Below are 18,725 nucleotides of genomic sequence, written 5' to 3'. Positions count from 1 at the left end.
AAGCAAGTAGCCAGCAACCTGAGTCACACAGTCAAGAGGGGTTTCTCTTTGATGTCATTTCCTGTTTTAAGTTTTTTTTTTTCTACTAAATGTTTTTTTTTTTTTCCAAAAATTATTAAGCAGTGAAGCAGTTTTTATATATATATATATATATATATATATATATATATATATATATATATATATACACACTACATTTAAAAAGTTTGGGGTCCAATGTTTTCGAAGGAATTCTCGTATGCTGAATGAGGCTGCATGTATTTGATCAAAAATACGGTAATATTGTAAAAAAGTTGTTAAAATTTAAAATAACTGTTTTGTATTTGAATATAGTTTAAAATGTCATCTATTCCTGTGACGCAAAGCTGAATTTTCAGCATCCTTACTCCAGGCTTCAGTGTCACATGATCCTGCAGAAATCATTCAAATATGATAATTTGCTGCTCAAAAAAAAAAAAAAAAAAAAAAAAAAAACATTTCTAATTATTTTCAATGTTTAAATATTTTTGTGGAAACCATGAGTATTTTTTTTTCTGGATTTCTATTACCGCTTGCTGAATAGAAAGTTCAAAACAAGAGGATTTATTTGAAATAGTTTGTAACATTATTTATGTATATATTCATATATATATATATATATATATATATATATATATATATATATATATATATTATATATAATTTAATGTCTTTCCTAAAGAAAAGTAAAAAAAAAAATCAAACAAACTTTTGAAAAGTAGTGTGTATATATAGGCTATAAAAGTAAAATTAGTGTGTGTATATATATATATATATATATATATATATGTAAAATTTAATATGTCTTTGCTAAATAAAAGTAAAAAAAAATCAAACAAACAAACTGTTGAAAAGTAGTGTGTGTATATATATATATATATATATATATATATATATATATATATATATATATATATATATAAAATGCCAAACCAAGTTCTTTTAAATGATTTAATTCTTATTACTAATAACTTATAACTGACATTTCTGACTTTACGGTCCACAAAAAAGTCCAAATTATTTCAATCTAAACATACATAAAACATAAACATAAAAACATGTTCAGAGGTGTATTCAAGCCATTTATGTATTTTTGACTAAATAATAGATAAGAAATGCCGATATTGAAAGGTAAATCTAGCGGCCCTTACGTGCTGAGTGTTGATACTGGCAGAGTATCACACATTACAAATATTCAGCAGTATCGAGCACTTGCAATATTGATCAAGAATTCACGCCTGCCTTTGTGTACTTGCGTAAAGTGTGTTTCTGGCCTAACCTGCCTTACATAGCAAATCTGATTTGCCACACAGAGGTCACTAGTTGAATTTCCATTCAACAACATTAGTAAGTTGCTGCTACACAGCCACAAATTCCATTCTTGTAACAGATGAATAAATTTGGCCTCCCATAGTGCTGTAATTTGAAGCAGAAGCGCTCCGTCCTTCCAGATCAGACATCCCAAGACTTTCCTGATGCACTCTTACAGGAATCAAGCTGGAACGAGGACATGGCACCCTCCAGGGAATAACTCACAGTTCTGAGGCTCGCTAGTGGTTAACTGCCGACTTCCCTCAGGGTTCTGGAGGGTTGTAGATGGCATGGTGGAGGTAGTGATGAACGGTGGGGAAGAGAGTGGGAGAGAGAAAGAAAGAGAGAGAGAGAGAGAGAGAGGAAGAGCACAGTGGAAGTGCCAGCACTATAACAAATGGGCCTCCAGCCGAAGCCAGTGCAATCCTTGGCGTATGTAGCGCACCAGTTCTGTCATGCTGCTGTGCTGTGTCAACGGTTCCATTACTGAGTCCAGCTCCACAAAGAACTCTGGCAGAAGAGAGAGAGAGATGGTCGTCAACATGGGAAGTTTGAAACTCTGGTAAATTATATATAACAGCTGTTGATGATCTTTTGGACAAGTTAAGTGCCATTTTAAGTGTGGCACTGACAGCATAAACCAACAACAAAGCAGATGCAGCTTGCTGGCGAGGAGCCGTGGGTCCATTGACGGCATTCAAACGTAGCCCTGTATTCAGACAAAAAAAAAATTCTTACGACTATATTTGAAGACTTCTTAAAAGGATATTTCACCCAAAAATTATGTAATTTAGTCACTCTTAAGTTTCAGTTTCAGTTTATTTATAAAGCACATTTAAAAAAAATTGCTCCAAACCTGTTTAAATTTCTCTGTTATGTGGAAGAGTACTTTTTTCCACGATGGAAGTCAATGCCTGCCATCAATTTGGTCAGAGACATTCTTCAATATATCTTATTTTGTGTTCAGCAGAAGAAAGAAATTCATACAGTTTTGGAACAATTTTCATTTTAGGGACACAAGATGTGAAGTCTGCTTTGGAGTGAAGCCAAAGAGCCTATCAGACTGCTCACACTGAAGCCAGCTGTCATAGTGCCACAGTAAAATAGGAGACGACGACATTTGTGACTAGAATACATGACTACTAAAAACTATTTCAAGAATTGCATTTAAGAACATCCCCAGAACAATGTCATGGCAATTCATAACTATTTTACATTTTAGTGGCTAATTCATGTGAATTTGTACAATGTATTTTAAGCATTTTCGTACGGTCTTCCTACACCCCACTGACGGGTATGTTTAGGGGTGCTTACTTTTTTTTTCTAATAATTGTATGATTTTGTATGATTCCATTAAGTATTTTATCTTATATATTTTTTTATACTTATTGTAATTTATGACACAACTTTTCCCCAAATTGCAGGATTTTTCTGTTTAAACCATGTTTTCCCTGTTACACGGTAGGGGGCGCTATTACACATCTTCTGAAAGAAGCGAGAATCTCTCTACAATGTAAAAAAAAGTTCATTTACTGACATTTTTTTTTGTAAACCCAATGCCTTAAAATTATTAGGTAAACAAACTTTAATGCTTAATTCAAAAAAAAAAATAAGTTATGTGAACTGAACTATTTCACATTACTTATTTTGTTCGATTAAGTTTATTTACTTAATAATTTTGAGTCAACTGATCACTTTTACAGGCGAAAAAGATAAGCAAGTGATAAAAACAGTAGTCTTGTAGTGAAGTTGTAGTCATCCATTTGTAGTCTTTCAGAAGAAAATCAATTTTTTTGTTGCTTTGTGTAGAAAATGTTTCTTTTTTTATGAATCTTACCCAGATTCAAGTGTTGATAAAAAATAATTCATGATAGCTATCATAATGTTTTTTTCCTGTGTGTGTGTGTGTTTAAAAGCTGTTCTCTCTAAGGGTCTGTTCTCTCTTTTGATATCATGTTCGTTTAAATATTGTTCGTTTTCTCACACAAACCGCTCGTTTCGTGTCTTAGGCCATCAATGTGTACTTACATTTCCGAGTCATTAAATCATGTTTAATTTGGACTTCTCTGTGCATGCTTTTTGGTGGACCCCCAGTGTATGACTGATAGACAACAACGGTTTGACTGAAAAATGTCAAAATTGAAAATACTGTGGAAACAAAGACACCTACATCTTGGATGCCCTTGAGGTAAGCTAAAACATATCAAAAATTAATTTCAAAGTGAACTATCCCTTTAATCGAACCAGGAAAAAAAAAAAAAAAAAAAAAAAAACAACAACTCTGCACTTAATTGGATAGACCTACAACCAATCAGAACAACACAGTATGTTTAAAAAAAATGTATGAGCTACGCAAAGTTGTCAACAGAACTCAAATAAACGCACGCTGGAACAAGTAGTAAAATAACGAGTGTTGCTTCTTTTACTTGGTCCTCCATGAGTGCGACCAAATGAGAAACCACAACGACCACAGGGTTTTCATTACGTCCCATCTTCTTAGCGACCGTCAGAGCCAGCTGATAAAATAAACTTTTGGCAAACACATCTTTCCGATCCACAAATGACTTGATTGTAGTTCTCTGTTTGTCTTTTAAAATGAATGCGCTGTTGACTTCTTTTACAACAGATGTGATAGCGTAATCTATACATCTCAATTCAAGTCATCTTTGAGGGAAACCAGTTCAACCCAAGCACTCTTTGATAACGTGATGATTACGTAACTGCAGATCATCTGTCCATCATCGTATAAAGCCCGCCCTGGCAATTTGATTGGCCCGACTAATTCTGAATAGATCAATGGATCGAATCCAGACCGAACTTCCAGACCAAAAAAATGTTGTGGGCGGTGTTCAGGTTGGGATCTAGGCTAAAAAAATGCTGGTGCTGTTGGCAACATAAAAAAAAAAATCAAAAAAAATAAATAAAAATAAAAAACGTTGGTGGGGGAAGAGTTAAGAGATGTCTTTTTTAACCCTTTCAGCCACTCGTTTTCATGGAGCTATGATAAACGACAACAACAACAACAAAAACTACAATAAAGATGATAATTAAAAATAATAATTCATTCTTCACTGAACACAGAAAAATCAATAAAAAAAAAGAGATCCATTTATCTTTAATTAAATTTTCCCGGGCACTGAAAATCAAAGAGAAACATCACTGTGAATCTTCTTACTGTGAGTTTAGCCTGAAGATAACGTGAGTATCTGATGACATCACTGCCACCTACTAATGACTGCAGCAATTAGCAAACAGATGACAACAACAGACTAAAGAGTCATGTACGCGCCTGAGGACCTGCTTCTGTCATAATGAGCCAATCCCGCTATCATTCTGACCAAAGCTCGTACCCCAAGCCTTTAACTGCGTTCCTTTCTAGGAAAGACACTGAGGAGGGGATGTTGAGAGAGAGAGTTTATTACGGCTGATTTCTGAGGCGGGGGAGACCTCGTACAACACGCGGGGTCTCAGAGGGTTTTAATTAGTCTCCTCCAGAGGACAGAGAGAGAGAACGAAAGAGAGGAAATGACAAGCAACATCAGATCTCAAATGCAATTAGCATAGTCGCTTTTTCATTTCTCTGGTGGTCCATATCGAAACGTTGAGTCACTGCAAGTGTGAGAGGTGAATCTCTTATATAATGCAGCGATACAGTTTACGACAGCGAAGACGAAATGAGATTTATCCGCGAGGGAGAGATTTTAGGAGAATTTTGGAAAGTGATTCTTCACTTCAATGATTGTTTTATAATGCAAGATATAAAAGCCCTAAAAATGGTAGGCGAATGACGAATTGTCTCTCGACTAAAGCGAAAAAATAAACCCATTGCTCTTCTCAGTATTTTTCTGGAAACAGCTTAAAGGGATACTCCACTTTTTTTGGAAATAGTCTCATAGTAGGATGGTCAACGAGACCACAAACTGTCTGGTTACTGATATTCTTCTAAATATCAGAAAATCGGCTGAATACATTCGAAAACGGTATAACTTATAACGGTTTAACTCTGGGGGAGAGGTAAATTGAGCCAAATTTCCAAAGTAATTTCCAAAAAAAAGTAGAGTATCCCTTTAAAAGAATGGGTCTTTTTCACTAATGATTGGGTTAATTATTTCGCAATCGTACATACAGGAAAACTTAAAAAAAATCTCAGATTAAACGTTTTTTTTTTTTTGTCCTTAACCTCGTTCTAATGTTAATGAATGTGGAGGATTTTAAATGAGCATGTGCGTGCATGAGGTTAGTGATTTGCATAAAACACGCCACTCTCCTTATAGAGTGCCGAAGTGATGACGTCACTTTCTAGGACAACTCGGAAGTTAGCGGCGCATGGGTTCCCTCGATCGAAAAGCTATGCATTTTCCCCATAGACTTTTGGAAAATTGCAAAAATAACATCTGTGTTGTGGCCCTTACATGTTTTGTCTATCAAGATATAATATTTACAAGTTAATCCAAAATTTATACATTTTGAAACTTACATAAAGTATTTGTATTGTATTGAACTCAATTTTTTTTTGTGTTCACATATCCAATGCCATAAAAGTAACCAAGTTTCGTAATTTTCTGAAGAAGCTGTGATTTTTAAATATTCAAAACAGATTTCTTTAATCACAATTTATTGGTGTTTTTGTGTATGTGTAGAGGTGAGTATGTCTGTTTTGCAGTCTTGATGTTTTAGAGTGTCACCCCTTCAATGCTGAGCACTTTTTTTCTGCATCGTGGCCGATTTGTAGATTGTACACACAAAAATTCTCAAAGTTTTAGTGTTTCTGTCAATTTCCCATTCATTTCCTATGGTCGGTCATTTTTGACCGAAGAGCACAAGTGTGACTATTTTTTCTTAGCCTGCTCGGATCATGACCTCAATTTTTTTTTTGTGTGTTCACATACCCAATGCCATAAAAGTCACCAAGTTTCGTAACATTCCGATGAAGCTGGGATTTTTAAAATTTCAAAACATTTTCAAAAAAATAAAAAATTTTCGGTCAGAAATGACCGAAGAGCACCAGAGGGTTAAGCAAATTTAATAGCCCAAGCAGCTTTCGGTCACAAAACCATCCTCGGGGCATTAAACCTATATAAAGTAAAAAAAAAACAAAAAAAAAACAAAAAAAAAACACACAAACAGACACAAAAAGGTCTTTTAACACAAGCAGGTTATAACTGGTGTGTTTTATGTCATACTGTAGATCAAAACGTGAAAATATTTAGAGGCTTTATTCACCACAGACCTTATTTCAGGCGATTTAGCAAACACCCATTCAAAAATCCCAAAGACTTTAGAGCGAGGGAACCGGGAGTGCTAAAATGCTAACTCACTTCCGCGTTTTGGCCTACAAAGTGATGTGATAACTTCGGCACTCCCAAAATGGCCGCCCAAACTGCCCATTTGAATGAGAGAGAGACAGAGATACCAGATACATATATATATATATATATATATATATATATATATACACAGTATATACAGTATATATATATATATATATATATATATATATATATATATATATAATGTAATAGGTATTATAAAAAAATGCATGATTTTGGTGGTTGTTTGCTCTGAGGTAGCGTTGTTAGCTAGTTAAGTGGCTAACAGCTGCAGCTTGACAGCTGTTAGTTACGACGGAAGGCTCACAGCTAGCTGTCATTAATCTGGATTAGACCTGTCGCGATAGTCAATAAATTATTTAATCGCACGATAAAAAAAAATTTGCTCGATAATTTTTCCGGTCAGTAATTTAATTTGCATGCTTTGTTTTCCTCGTCTCTCTCTCTCCTTCTCTCTCTCTACCAAAGAGACTTTATGACAACTCTGTTAAAGATATAACCGATTTATTATACTTGAATACTCCCCAAAACGGACATTTAAACATAAAGTAGTGTGTAGTTGTCCATTCAGACACGAAACAGAGCTCGATTCATTTCTCGCGCACTGTATAGGGGAATACGGCTGCATGCTTCGGGTCGGGTGTGTGCGCACAGAAAAATGAGACATACAGCTCTTCTCTTCTCTTCAGCTAACCACTTCTTTCTTCTATCCTTTTCTTTTGGTATGAAATAAAATACCAGTTCAGGGTTCCTCTTTCGGCTGTTTGTGCAACATATTGCACTCCTTACCGAGACTGTCGGTCTTAAAGATGGCGGCGCAGAGCTACAGTGACATCATGTGACCCAAACGAATATAAGGGCTTTACGCAGAACACTTCCTTTATGGCCTTTTCTTAATGTTATATCCCAACAAAATCACTGCATACCAGTATCAGTATTTATCGCTCTTTCACTCTCTCAAAAACAAATGTCTGTACAAGCTGTTTGCTGAACAATAAAACCTGAAATATAACTCAAAACCCATCCTACCTTGACTTTCCTGGGCCAGCTTGTCAGAGGTTTCCCAGTGTTCGTAGCTGCGCAGGATGTTGTTGGTGATGTTGACATGGCTGGCTGCCATGTGGTGGATGCGTTGGGGAATGGCCACACTTCCAGAGGCAGAGGAAGAGCCCATCACTCCAGTGCCGCTACTGACCGAACTGACAGGAGATGGACTCAGGGACATCGGAGACGGGGTACCTGTGCTCCTGGTACAGATGAAACATTGACCAATGAGAATTTTGGAAAATCCAATTTGCTGTATACCAGCATTATTTCAAATTCAAAACGGATCATTCCTATCCTTCAAAGTTCACTGCTCAGTTTCTGTAAATTTTAATGTTTCATTCTTAAAAATAAAGGTTCCAAAAGGGTTTCTGTAGCAATGCCATAGAAGAACTATTTTGTGCTCCCCTAATAATAGATTGGTTCCATAAATATGAAACATTCGTCATGGAACCATATAGATGCTGATAAAGATCCTTTAATTATAAGAGTGTTGGTAGTGAATTCTCATTGGATAAATATCCTGCGCCACTTTACTCTATATTACTCTAATATGTTTTGATTGGCTGTGGCTTTCTAATGAAACTAGTGTCACGTATTTGTAATTACGCATTTGTAATGATGAAGTTGCAATTTAGTATATTAAATTTCAATAACAGACTTGATAATAAAGCACTTTACATGTGCGGTAACACTTTACAATAAGGTTAATTTGTCATGTTTTAACTAACATGAACTAACCATGGGCACTACTTACTGTATTTGTTAATCTTTGTTAACATTAGTTAATAAAAACACAGCTGTTCATGGTTCGTTCATGTTAGTTCACAGTGCATTAGCTAATGTTAACAAGACTTGAATAATTAGTAAATGCTGAAATTAACATTAACAAAGATTAATAAATGCTGCATAAGTGCAGTTCACTATTAATTCATGCTAACTAATGTAGTTAACTAATGAACCTTATTGTGTAGTGTTACCAAATGTGCTAGTATGTTAGTCATTAAAGTCATTGTTCATTAAAAAAATGATTTATGTACTTTAAAGTAACACTTTTTTTTAAAAAAAGTTTAGTTAAGTTTGTTAAGAAATAGTAAAAAAAATGTGCTCTCTTAAATGGCATTCATTGTAAAAAAATATAAAACAAAATAAATAAAAAAATTTCTGCCTAACATTTTTAAAGGGATACTCCACTTTTTTTTTTTGGAAATAGGCTCATTTTACCACTCCCCCAGAGTTAAACAGCTGAGTTTTACCGTTTTCGATTTTATTCAGCCGATTTTTGATATTTAGAAGAATATCAGTAACCAGACAGTTTCTGGTCTCATTGACTTCCATAGTAGGAAAAAAATATACTGGTTACTGATAGTCTTCTAAATATCAAAAAAAGCGGCTGAATACATTTGAAAACCGTAAAACTGAACTGTTTAACTCTGGGGGAGTGGTAAAATGAGCCTATTTCCAAAAAAAGTGGAGTATCCCTTTAAGTACAATATTGGATATTTAAGTCATTTCAACTTAAATTAGATCAAACCAACTTTAAACAACAAGCTGGATCTTGTATAACATAAAAAGTTCAAAACTGCTTAACTTTCTGATCATATACTTTTTGTGTTTTATTTCATTAATATTATATTATCTGCAAGTATAGATTTTCAAAAACAGGCTTTAAAGATTTGAAGTACGCTTCAAGTGCACATTCAATTCAATAAATCACACTTCTAATTCACATGGGTAGTACCACTACCGCCAGCTATAAGATTCTTTATAGTTACCCAACAACCCTTTTATCAGTATCTCAGTACATCCTCAACAGTGACCTGCAGACACGGCCGTCCCATCAGCACACATATTCACTGGCCTCTTTAGTCCTTCAACCCCAAATAATCTGGTTCAGTGGCCTGTAGTCCACTGAAAAATGAAAACACACTCAAGCCCTCGGCCGGCTAAATTATGCGCCCTGTCACCGCAACGGGTTTCAGGGCTCGGCTAAAATAAATAAACTCCCTCGGAGGCGAGAAAAAAAAAAGGCAAAAAGATTCATGATGGTAAAGGAGGAGGTTGAGGACGGATGTGTTGATCACACTCTTTATTGCTGGCCGGACCGGTGAGGCTAATAGCTTTTGACAGGCAGGTTGGCAGGCGAACAGCGGGCCTGGGTAGTGTCCTGCTAAAGGCCAGATCAGACACACACACAAAGTCAAACACAGCGCCTTTCGCACCAGCTCACCCCATTGGTACTCAGTTGCCATGGAGCTGACATGGAAGCGATGCTGCTTTCCCAGAGTTCATCTCTTCATGTCCTTTCATTGATGTCAATAAACCATGACTGAGGTTTCATAACTCTCACTATAGTACTTGGCAGCGGGAGGACGTTTCAGGCTGTTCTCAAGCAAGATGGAATCTTTTCATAAGCTGGCAGAAATACAAAAGGAAAAGGAGAGGAAAAAATGCACGTACTTTCCATTGGCTCCCCACGGTGAAGGTGCTTGGGAACTTTTCGCAGAATTCTGAGGGAACAAGAAAACGTGGGTTGAGGACATAATTTATAAACAGACAGCACATAATCAGAAAAATGCAAAAGGATGGTACGTCTCGTGCAAATTTTGCATAATCACTTTACAATTGGACAGTGTATATGTAATACTGGCATGCATAATACATGAGAACATGCTATTCAAATAAATACGCGGCCAAAACCAAGATCTCTGGCTCGTTTGCTTATTTGCGAGAAACAAAGGCATGGGGTGTTACCTTGAAATACTCCATTAGTGAGCGTGAATACTTCATTGCATGATCTTTCTTCAACTTGAACATTCGCAAGTACAGAAGTGACAAACATCGATTGCTGAAAAAGAGAAAATAATCATTATGTGCCATTAAGATCCTGCCTAACGTATTCTAGGGATATTGAAAGACGCTGTTATGAATACTAATGTAGCTTCATCAAGGCAATGCATGGGTTTTTCTTTAGCTTTGTGCACTTTTATATCCCAATGATTTATTTATTTATTTTTTTAAACAAACTTTTTGTTATATTAAGATTACGATAAAACCGGACATTTTTAACCATGACATTATTCATTATTTATGCATTTTTTTAAAGCTTTTATGTGTTGATTTGATAGTTTTATTCAATATAAAATATAAAAGTCCATCATAGAAAAATTTGATTGCATTTCTAAAAATATTATAATCAAAAAAGTGACATGAACTTCAACCCTCATATATATATATATATATATATATATATATATATATATAACAGGGCTGTGCAAAAATTAATTACGATTAATCACATCCAAAATAAAAGTCTGTGTTTACATAATATATTTGTGTGTGCTGTATATAATTATTTTGTATATATAAATACACACACATGCATGTATATATTAAAGAAAATGTGTTATTCATATCTAAAATATTTATATTTATATAATATAGATTATGTATTTATATACATATACAGAATTTAAGCGCAAATAATTCTTAAATATATACATGCATGTGTGTGTATTTATATATACAAAATTATTATATACAGCACACACAAATATATTATGTAAACACAGACTTTTATTTTGGAAGCGATTCATCGCAATTAATTTTTGCACAGCCCTAATATATATATATATATATATATATATATATATACACACACACAGTATACTGTATGTATACACAGGATATATAAAATGATGTTCCTACAAGTGTGCCATTATGACCAACAATTTTATACAGTATATTAACTACACTGTAAATGAATAGCTTGAGATGATATATTAAACAAAACGTGAAGTGAAAGAGATAATTAATATTGAATTAAATGAATTAAACAAGCAGTAATTTTGTCAAATCCTACAAAAAATGTGAAATCATTGTTAATAGGATGCATGAAATTCACTTTAGCAAGACAAAGGCTACGTTCACACCGTCAGTTCTTGGGTTTGTATACAGGAGTCTCGATTAGCTTGTTTTCATATGACATCACGCCACTGTGTTGCCATGGCGCGAAATGCAAATGGAGGGCAGGAAGTGATTTGCTCTATTTAGAAAGAACTAACAAACTAAAAATGCCTAAGATTTGCGTCGTTATGCAAACCTACGTGTGCGGTCGGGAGGAGCCGAATGGGAAAATGCCCATGTGCAGTGATCACTTCGTCAAAGGTGAGTTAATACAACTTAAGTGGCTATGTTTGTGTAATGTGTAATGTTTCCGAACTTTGTAAAGTCAAAGTATGTCTGCAAGACGAGGTAGTTGCTGATATCTACCGCCTCGATGGCTGGAAAATCTTGTTGAATAATCACTCCTCTTCATAACGTAAGGATCACGTCCAACATATGTTTGATTTTTTGTTTACATCTTTCTCTTGTAATAGCGTGTAAAGTAGTACAGTATGTACTTTCCTCCATCTTGTCCATTGCGCTCTTCACTCCCTGCCCTCCATCTGAATTTCACACGGCATTATAATCACGTGACTGAAACCCAGCCATTGTCCCGTTCAAACAGTCACTTACAGTAGTGTCTCGAATACTGTTTGAACTTCCAATGGGAATCAAGCACGGGCTTTCTACCTGTACCCATAGCGACAGGGCCAAATATTACAAAGATGGCGACGTCCATAGAATTGAAAAGTCTTATTACTTTTAAACACGACAAGTTCATCCGTTAAATCTTCATTAACCGACAGCAGCTATTATATCCGTGTGGAAAGTCACGTGTAGACCACAAAACTGACGGGTGATCTAAAACCTTCAGATGGGACACAAAAACCCACAATACACGGCTCTATCGCACTGAATGACGTGACAGACAGTGCGAACTTTTTAAAGTTGTCGGGTCTGGATCCGTTCGCACAGCTTTTCTGAGAATACGGTCCTGAAAATGTTTGGTTTTGAGTTATACGGTAATAAAATGTGGTTGTCACTACTGTAAGAAACTGAATTGTGTGTGAACATAACCGTACAATGACTGACAACTGTATTCTGCTTTTAAAGCAGTCGGCTGTTTCATTCCAAAAAAATTATTTCCACCATAGAGTATTATTGAAAACAATGCAAACTTTTAGATAAGGTAGAAATGTGTTCAGGTGAATGTTCAAAACAAAAGTCCACAGTTGGACAGAGTTACGCCCGTTTCACACATACTCCGTTTGCAGTGCGTATGCGGTCCGTATTTTTTTCCGTACCCATGTTAACAAGTTAGAGCTTTCACACTACACGCGGATTCAGTCCGTCGATCCGTTCCAGTTGCGGTGCGTATACAGCAGTGCAGAGATCGTTTCCGTATCGAGTCTATTTCTGCTGTGCTGCAAACGCAGAAATAAAGTGACAGCGCACGGTTCGTGGTCAAAATGAACTCAGATTGACCTCGAAATGTAGTAGTTTCACCATAAATGCATTTAATTCAATAAAATGTAGTAATCTCTCCATAAAGGTATTTAATTGTTTCATATTTTTACTTTAAGACATCTTAATATACAAGTAATGCATGGAATTGTATGCATTCGTTGTTTAAATCGTGTTTAAACGAGCATGCGCCCATTCAAGTTTGTAAAAGAGAATCGCAAATCCATGGCAAAACTTTTATTTTTAAAAAAGTTACTGCATATGGTGAACATATTTTGATTACCAAAAACCAGGACACATGGCCCAGAAAACAAATGATACTCGAATTTTACTCAAAGATGCCTTGTTAATTTCAATACAATTAAAATAGGCTATGCCCCCTCTGTGGATAGAAAATTGTTGTATTAAGACACAAAATCAGATAGGCTTCTCAGAGGATACTCAACATGTTTTATTATGACAGGTTGGTTTAAAAAATAATGAATGAAATAATGATTAAAAAATAATGTCTCTTCTGTATTAGAAAAAATAAATATATCAATATTAATTAACTAAAAGAAATACCTTCAAATTGAACAAAAATACCTCTCACAAACGTACAAAAACGAACTAGTTTCCTTCCTCTTTATCCTGTTTTCCTCCTCATCCTCCTTGTCTGCTCATCTCCTATATTTTGCTATAAAGCAAGCTGATCTTTTCCAGCGTTTTTTTTTTTTAAACCAGGACATCACTTTATAAAAAACGGCCAGGAAGGACGTGAAAACAGGACTGGGATAACAGGACTGTTGGTCACTGGTCACGCTATTGCTGCATAACTTCTGATTTTGAAATAAAAATAGCGAGTGTTTGTGGTACAGCTCATGCAATGCAAACGCAGCATATGTGAAAGCACTTTAGCGCGTGCGGCTCCTGTACCGGATACGCACGGCAACACTCACCGCATACGCACTGCAAACGGAGTATGTGTGAAACGGGCGTTAGGCCGTGTGTCCACCAAAGCGTTTTTAGCCAGCTGAAAACGCTAGACGCTCTGCTGAAGACGCCGTGCTTTGAGACGTTTCGTTGCTATGATACAGAATATCTGCAGCAATTTGAATGTTGACAGTTGGTCGGCGTGGTATTAGTCCCGCCCCTCCTCCACTGTGATTGGACGGCTGGGTAAAAAGTGACAGTGATGAGCGCTGCATTTTATCCAAAGTTGAACATTTTTCAACTCCCAGCGACCAGTAAAAACGCCGGGCGCTTCAGCGTGAAAAAAAAACGCTCAGCGCCTCGGTACGCTCATGGCGTTTAAAAAATGCGGCGCTCCCATTGAAAACAATTGAAAACATACGCCAGGCGCGTGGAAAAATGCTTTGGTGGACACACGGCCTTAGTAGTTGAATACTAGCAATTGTGAAAATTCACAGGGCCAAAAAACCCTATAGCAATATCTTTTGACAACAACAACAACAACAACAACAGTATTATCATACGCATCAGTGTGCATCAGTATGAGCAGTGAGGAAAAAAGCAGCCAGTATCATGGGGTGGCTGACCTTTCCACAGTATGCTTGCGAGACACCAGATGCTTGGGACATATGCACAGCCCCATGAAACCAAAACTAGCGTTCTCACATTTATGACGCATCCAAACAACTGAAGTCACATTAATATACAAGCAAGGTGTCTTTCCCCCCTAAAGCCACTCAGGTCTTTTTATGGCATTGTTGAAGCGTCTTCATTGTGCGTGAAACATTTCCCTATGTCACAGGCCAAACTCTATTGGCCTAATATATCTGAAGCCAGAGAGTAAACATCTTTTCACAGCTCTCTCAAAGGCATATAATATCACCCGAACGGTATTATGTCCTCGACCCGGGTTTATAAATCATAAACGCAGCAGCCTTTGAAAAATCCCTTTCGGCTGCTCGACGGCTTTCATTAACGCGGCAGAAAGACTGGCAGCTGAATTCCAATCTGCGCTGATGACTGTCATTCCGCTATAAGCGCAAAACTAACCTTGACATTCAGAATAAACAAGCCGCCGCGGCGTGACAGGCAGGCAGAGCACGGGCGGCTTTTATCTGGGTGAGAATATGTTTCCGCCGTCACCATGTGGAAATCTTTCATTATCCTCTAATAGCTTAATGAAATACAGGAATAATGATCCACTCTAAGCTGATTAAGCGCTTTAGCAGTGTTTTAAAGCTTCCTTCCAGATACGGATGATTGTCGTCGAGTGATGGCTGAGGGGAGATTTAACTGGCTGCTAGAGCAAAGCGCTGGATTTAGCTTCTGATGGTACGCGGGGAACGGCGTTGGAGTTATAATACCACCCCTAACGCCCTTAGAAGGCCCGAACGCTTACACCACTTCAAAACAACTACATCAGTTGGGTTATCAATGTAATTCGCATTGTTGACCTGCATGTTGGGTGTCTAACTGCATAACACTTTAAATAAAATAGTTTTCTATCAGATAGGCACTGCTTTGATCTGACATCTCCAGACTATTGGCATAATGTCTTGAGGACATTGGGGGTCATTCTAGCTACTTTGTCAAGAAAGGTTCTTTTAATTGACATTTAAAGTGATTGGCCATGATTCATCTTTTTCTGTGACTTTTAAAGGAGTAGTTCACATTTGAAAAAAAAAAAAAAAAAAAAACTTTTGCTGGTAATTTACTCTCCCCCATGTCATCCAAGATATCCATGTCATTCTCTCTTCAGTCGAAAAGAAATTAAGGTTTTTGATGAAAACATTCCAGGATTTTTCTCCATATAATGGACTTCAATGGGAACCAAATGGTTCAAGGTCCAAAAGAAAGTTTCAGTGCAAACTGCAAACTGTTCAAAACTTGCTCTGTTCTGTGATGCGCGTTCGTGACTCTCCTGTTCGAACTCGTTCATCAAAATGAACAAATCTTTTCCCAAGTCAACTCGTTCATTTTGTTTGTTGAATGAACCAAATGACGAATTTGTTGAATGAACCAAAAAAAGATGTGTTTATTTTGATAAATGTGTTCGAACAGGAGAGTCACGAACGTGCGTCAGAGAACAGAGCAAGTCGACCATTTGAGCTTATAAAACTTCAACTTTTTTTTTTTTAAATGAGCGATTTTTTCGCTTGATAAGAACCTTATTCATCATCTAAAATCATTTAAAGCCCTTTGAACAGTTTGTAGTTTGTACTGAAACTGTCTTTTGGATCTTGAACCGTTTGGTTCCCATTGAAGTCCATTATATGGAGAAAAATCCTGGAATGTTTTCATCAAAAACCTTAATTTCTTTTCGACTGAAGAAAGAAAGACATGGATATCTTGGATGACATGGGGGTGAGTAAATTATCAGCATTTTTTTAAAAAGTAAACTACTCCTTTAAGGGTGGGTGATCTCATATAACCTGCATAAATCTTGAAGCAAAGCGGAATGTAGGGATATTCTCAAGGACAGCACGTTTACTTGCTAATGTTCGATTCTATGAGCTTCGCAAACTTTGTAAAAAATCAAGCAAGTCGGTCTTCCTCTAAAGTGCTCATTGCAGAAGCCTTGTAAACAAACTTGTGCATCCTACATTTCTGGAAACTGTGAGCTAGCCAATCAGATGCTCACTACTCACCTGCTCACCAAGGTTAAAAAAAATACAGTTATACTGTGAAATATTATCATTTAAAATGACTGTTTTCAATTGAAATGCACTTTAAAATGTTAGCCCCATCACTCCAGTCTTCAGTGTCACATGATCCTTCCGGCTCAATATACATTTCCCATTATTATCAATGGTGAAAAAAAGTTGTGCTGCTTAACATTTTTGCGAAAACTGAAGGTTCTTTGAAATAAACTTTTTTTGGTCACTTTCATTGTCTTTAATTTCATTTTAAAAGTATTCATTTTTTTTCCAAAAAAAAAAAAAAAAAAACGAAACCAAAAATAATCGTACTGATCCCAAACCTTTGAACGGTATATATGATCAAATAGAGCAAACTTACCACAGTACAGCGAGCTTCTTCTCAGCTATTGTGGCGGAATGACTGGTGAAGTTCTTTAATCTCATTGCGTACCTTAAACAGCAAAAGTGCTTGAGTTAGACAAACCGGATGGAACGTATAATGACGACCATCTTTTATTTTCGATTGATCAAGAAATGAAGAGAACACTGACCTGATGAGCTCTACAGTTTCTGAGTACATTGTGTAAGGCGACTTGGCCTCTAACGGGTCCCGTTCCATGGCGTTGCCACATTCGATGAACGAGAGCGCCCCGTCTGCGTAATTCACAGCTTTGCCGAACTTGTCCATCTGTGAAGCCAAAGTGGCGTTTAAGGTTGAGATGATTACGTGAATGAAAAAGAGTCAAGACTGAGGTAATTTTCTAAGCTCGTAAAGGCATACAGAAAACAGATATCATCGGAGGAGGAAATAAAGCCATTAAACTGAGGTAATTCTCTTATGTCTGAAGATGTAATGCCGGTCTCTATGATACTGCTGCAACGTCCAGTTTTATGGCCACCAGATTGGCATATATTTCCAACTTTACAACAAGTTTATGATTCGGAGCAGTTCATTTTGTGCGGTAAAGTAGTGCGGAGTGATATTCTCCACTTTTAGGGATTATGTTTTTTCATCCTGACTTATCGGTACGACCTCGTAAAGGCTTAACTTGAACTCACATTTCTCAAACACAAACGAATCAATAGCCCGAAACCACATTACGCCTGTCTCCGGAAAAAAAAAAAAAAAGCCCAATTGCATCCAACTCACACAGACAAGCACAAACAATAAGAGCATATCTCATCTCCATAGGAGCGTAAAATAGATTTACTGACCACTTGCCTCCGCCGGCACCTCTAGAGCCAAGTCTATTCGTTTTCAAGTGAGCCCTTCAATACGAAGTGAGTGCCCGGGATTCATTACACGGCTGCCACTACGCTCATGTAACGCTGGCAATCAATTCCCTTTACTTTGTATTCATGACTAGGCCTATACATCGTCATAGCGATTTATGACAGAGAGGATGTAACTTGCGATAATGGACAATGTCTCCCAGAGATAATTGCCTGGATCCAATTATTAGGGGGTCTGGGGGTTCTGTTTGGTAAATCTCTAACAAAGCTCCTGCTTTATGGATGCTAAGGGCAGACACAAGGGCTCTCGCTCGCCTAGATTGGAAAGTCTTCAATTATAAAAGGTCTGCCGAGAGAGCTTTTTCTCAGCTCGCTAATGGCCCTCCGTAGCGGAAGGGTTATGTGTCCGTGTAGTTAAGAGCAGTGTGACAGGGATTTTTCATCTACTCTTTCTGAGTGCTAACTTCCCATTGGAAAGAAAAATCGCTAAAGATTGTGCTAATTTCTCCTAGGCTGCAGGGAGAGTTAAATGGAGTCTCTCTGGCTTTACAGATTATTCTCATGAGTAAAAGACTTCATAATTTCACATGTGTTTTACTCTAGAGATTCTTAAGAGATCTGAAGGATGTTACCAGTAGTGTTTAGCTGCCAAGATATCAGATTCAGGGATCCCACACTATCATAACGCCTTAGATGTTGTATTCACAAAGAACAATTTGTAGCTGAACAAACCTGAGGAATCTTTTAGAGCGGAAAAAATCTAGAAAATCATTAGAAATTTTGCTTGACTTTTTAAAATTACAAATATATTATTATTATTATTAGTAGTAGTAGTAATATTATATTTCTA

The 18,725-nt window shown here is 36.6% G+C and overlaps 1 protein-coding gene across 1 annotated transcript in view; it reads right to left on the bottom strand.

Moving 5' to 3' along the window:
- Window positions 1-951: 951 nt before the first annotated feature.
- The window catches only part of aff2 (ALF transcription elongation factor 2), a 293,897-nt gene continuing 276,123 nt past the window's right edge, over window positions 952-18,725 (bottom strand). Inside the window, exons 16-21 of the mRNA XM_039648817.2 lie at window positions 17,194-17,330; window positions 17,022-17,093; window positions 10,458-10,551; window positions 10,164-10,213; window positions 7,689-7,906; window positions 952-1,839 (exon numbers count right to left, since the gene is read on the bottom strand). Coding sequence (XP_039504751.2) covers window positions 1,718-1,839; window positions 7,689-7,906; window positions 10,164-10,213; window positions 10,458-10,551; window positions 17,022-17,093; window positions 17,194-17,330 — 693 coding nt within the window. The 3' untranslated portion in view covers window positions 952-1,717. The remainder of the gene's footprint in view (window positions 1,840-7,688; window positions 7,907-10,163; window positions 10,214-10,457; window positions 10,552-17,021; window positions 17,094-17,193; window positions 17,331-18,725) is intronic.

This window comes from Pimephales promelas, chromosome 9, assembly GCF_988280905.1.
Source record: "Pimephales promelas chromosome 9, fPimPro1.hap1.1, whole genome shotgun sequence".
Taxonomy (NCBI): domain Eukaryota; kingdom Metazoa; phylum Chordata; class Actinopteri; order Cypriniformes; family Leuciscidae; genus Pimephales; species Pimephales promelas.
This window is presented reverse-complemented; position numbering and strand designations above follow the sequence as displayed.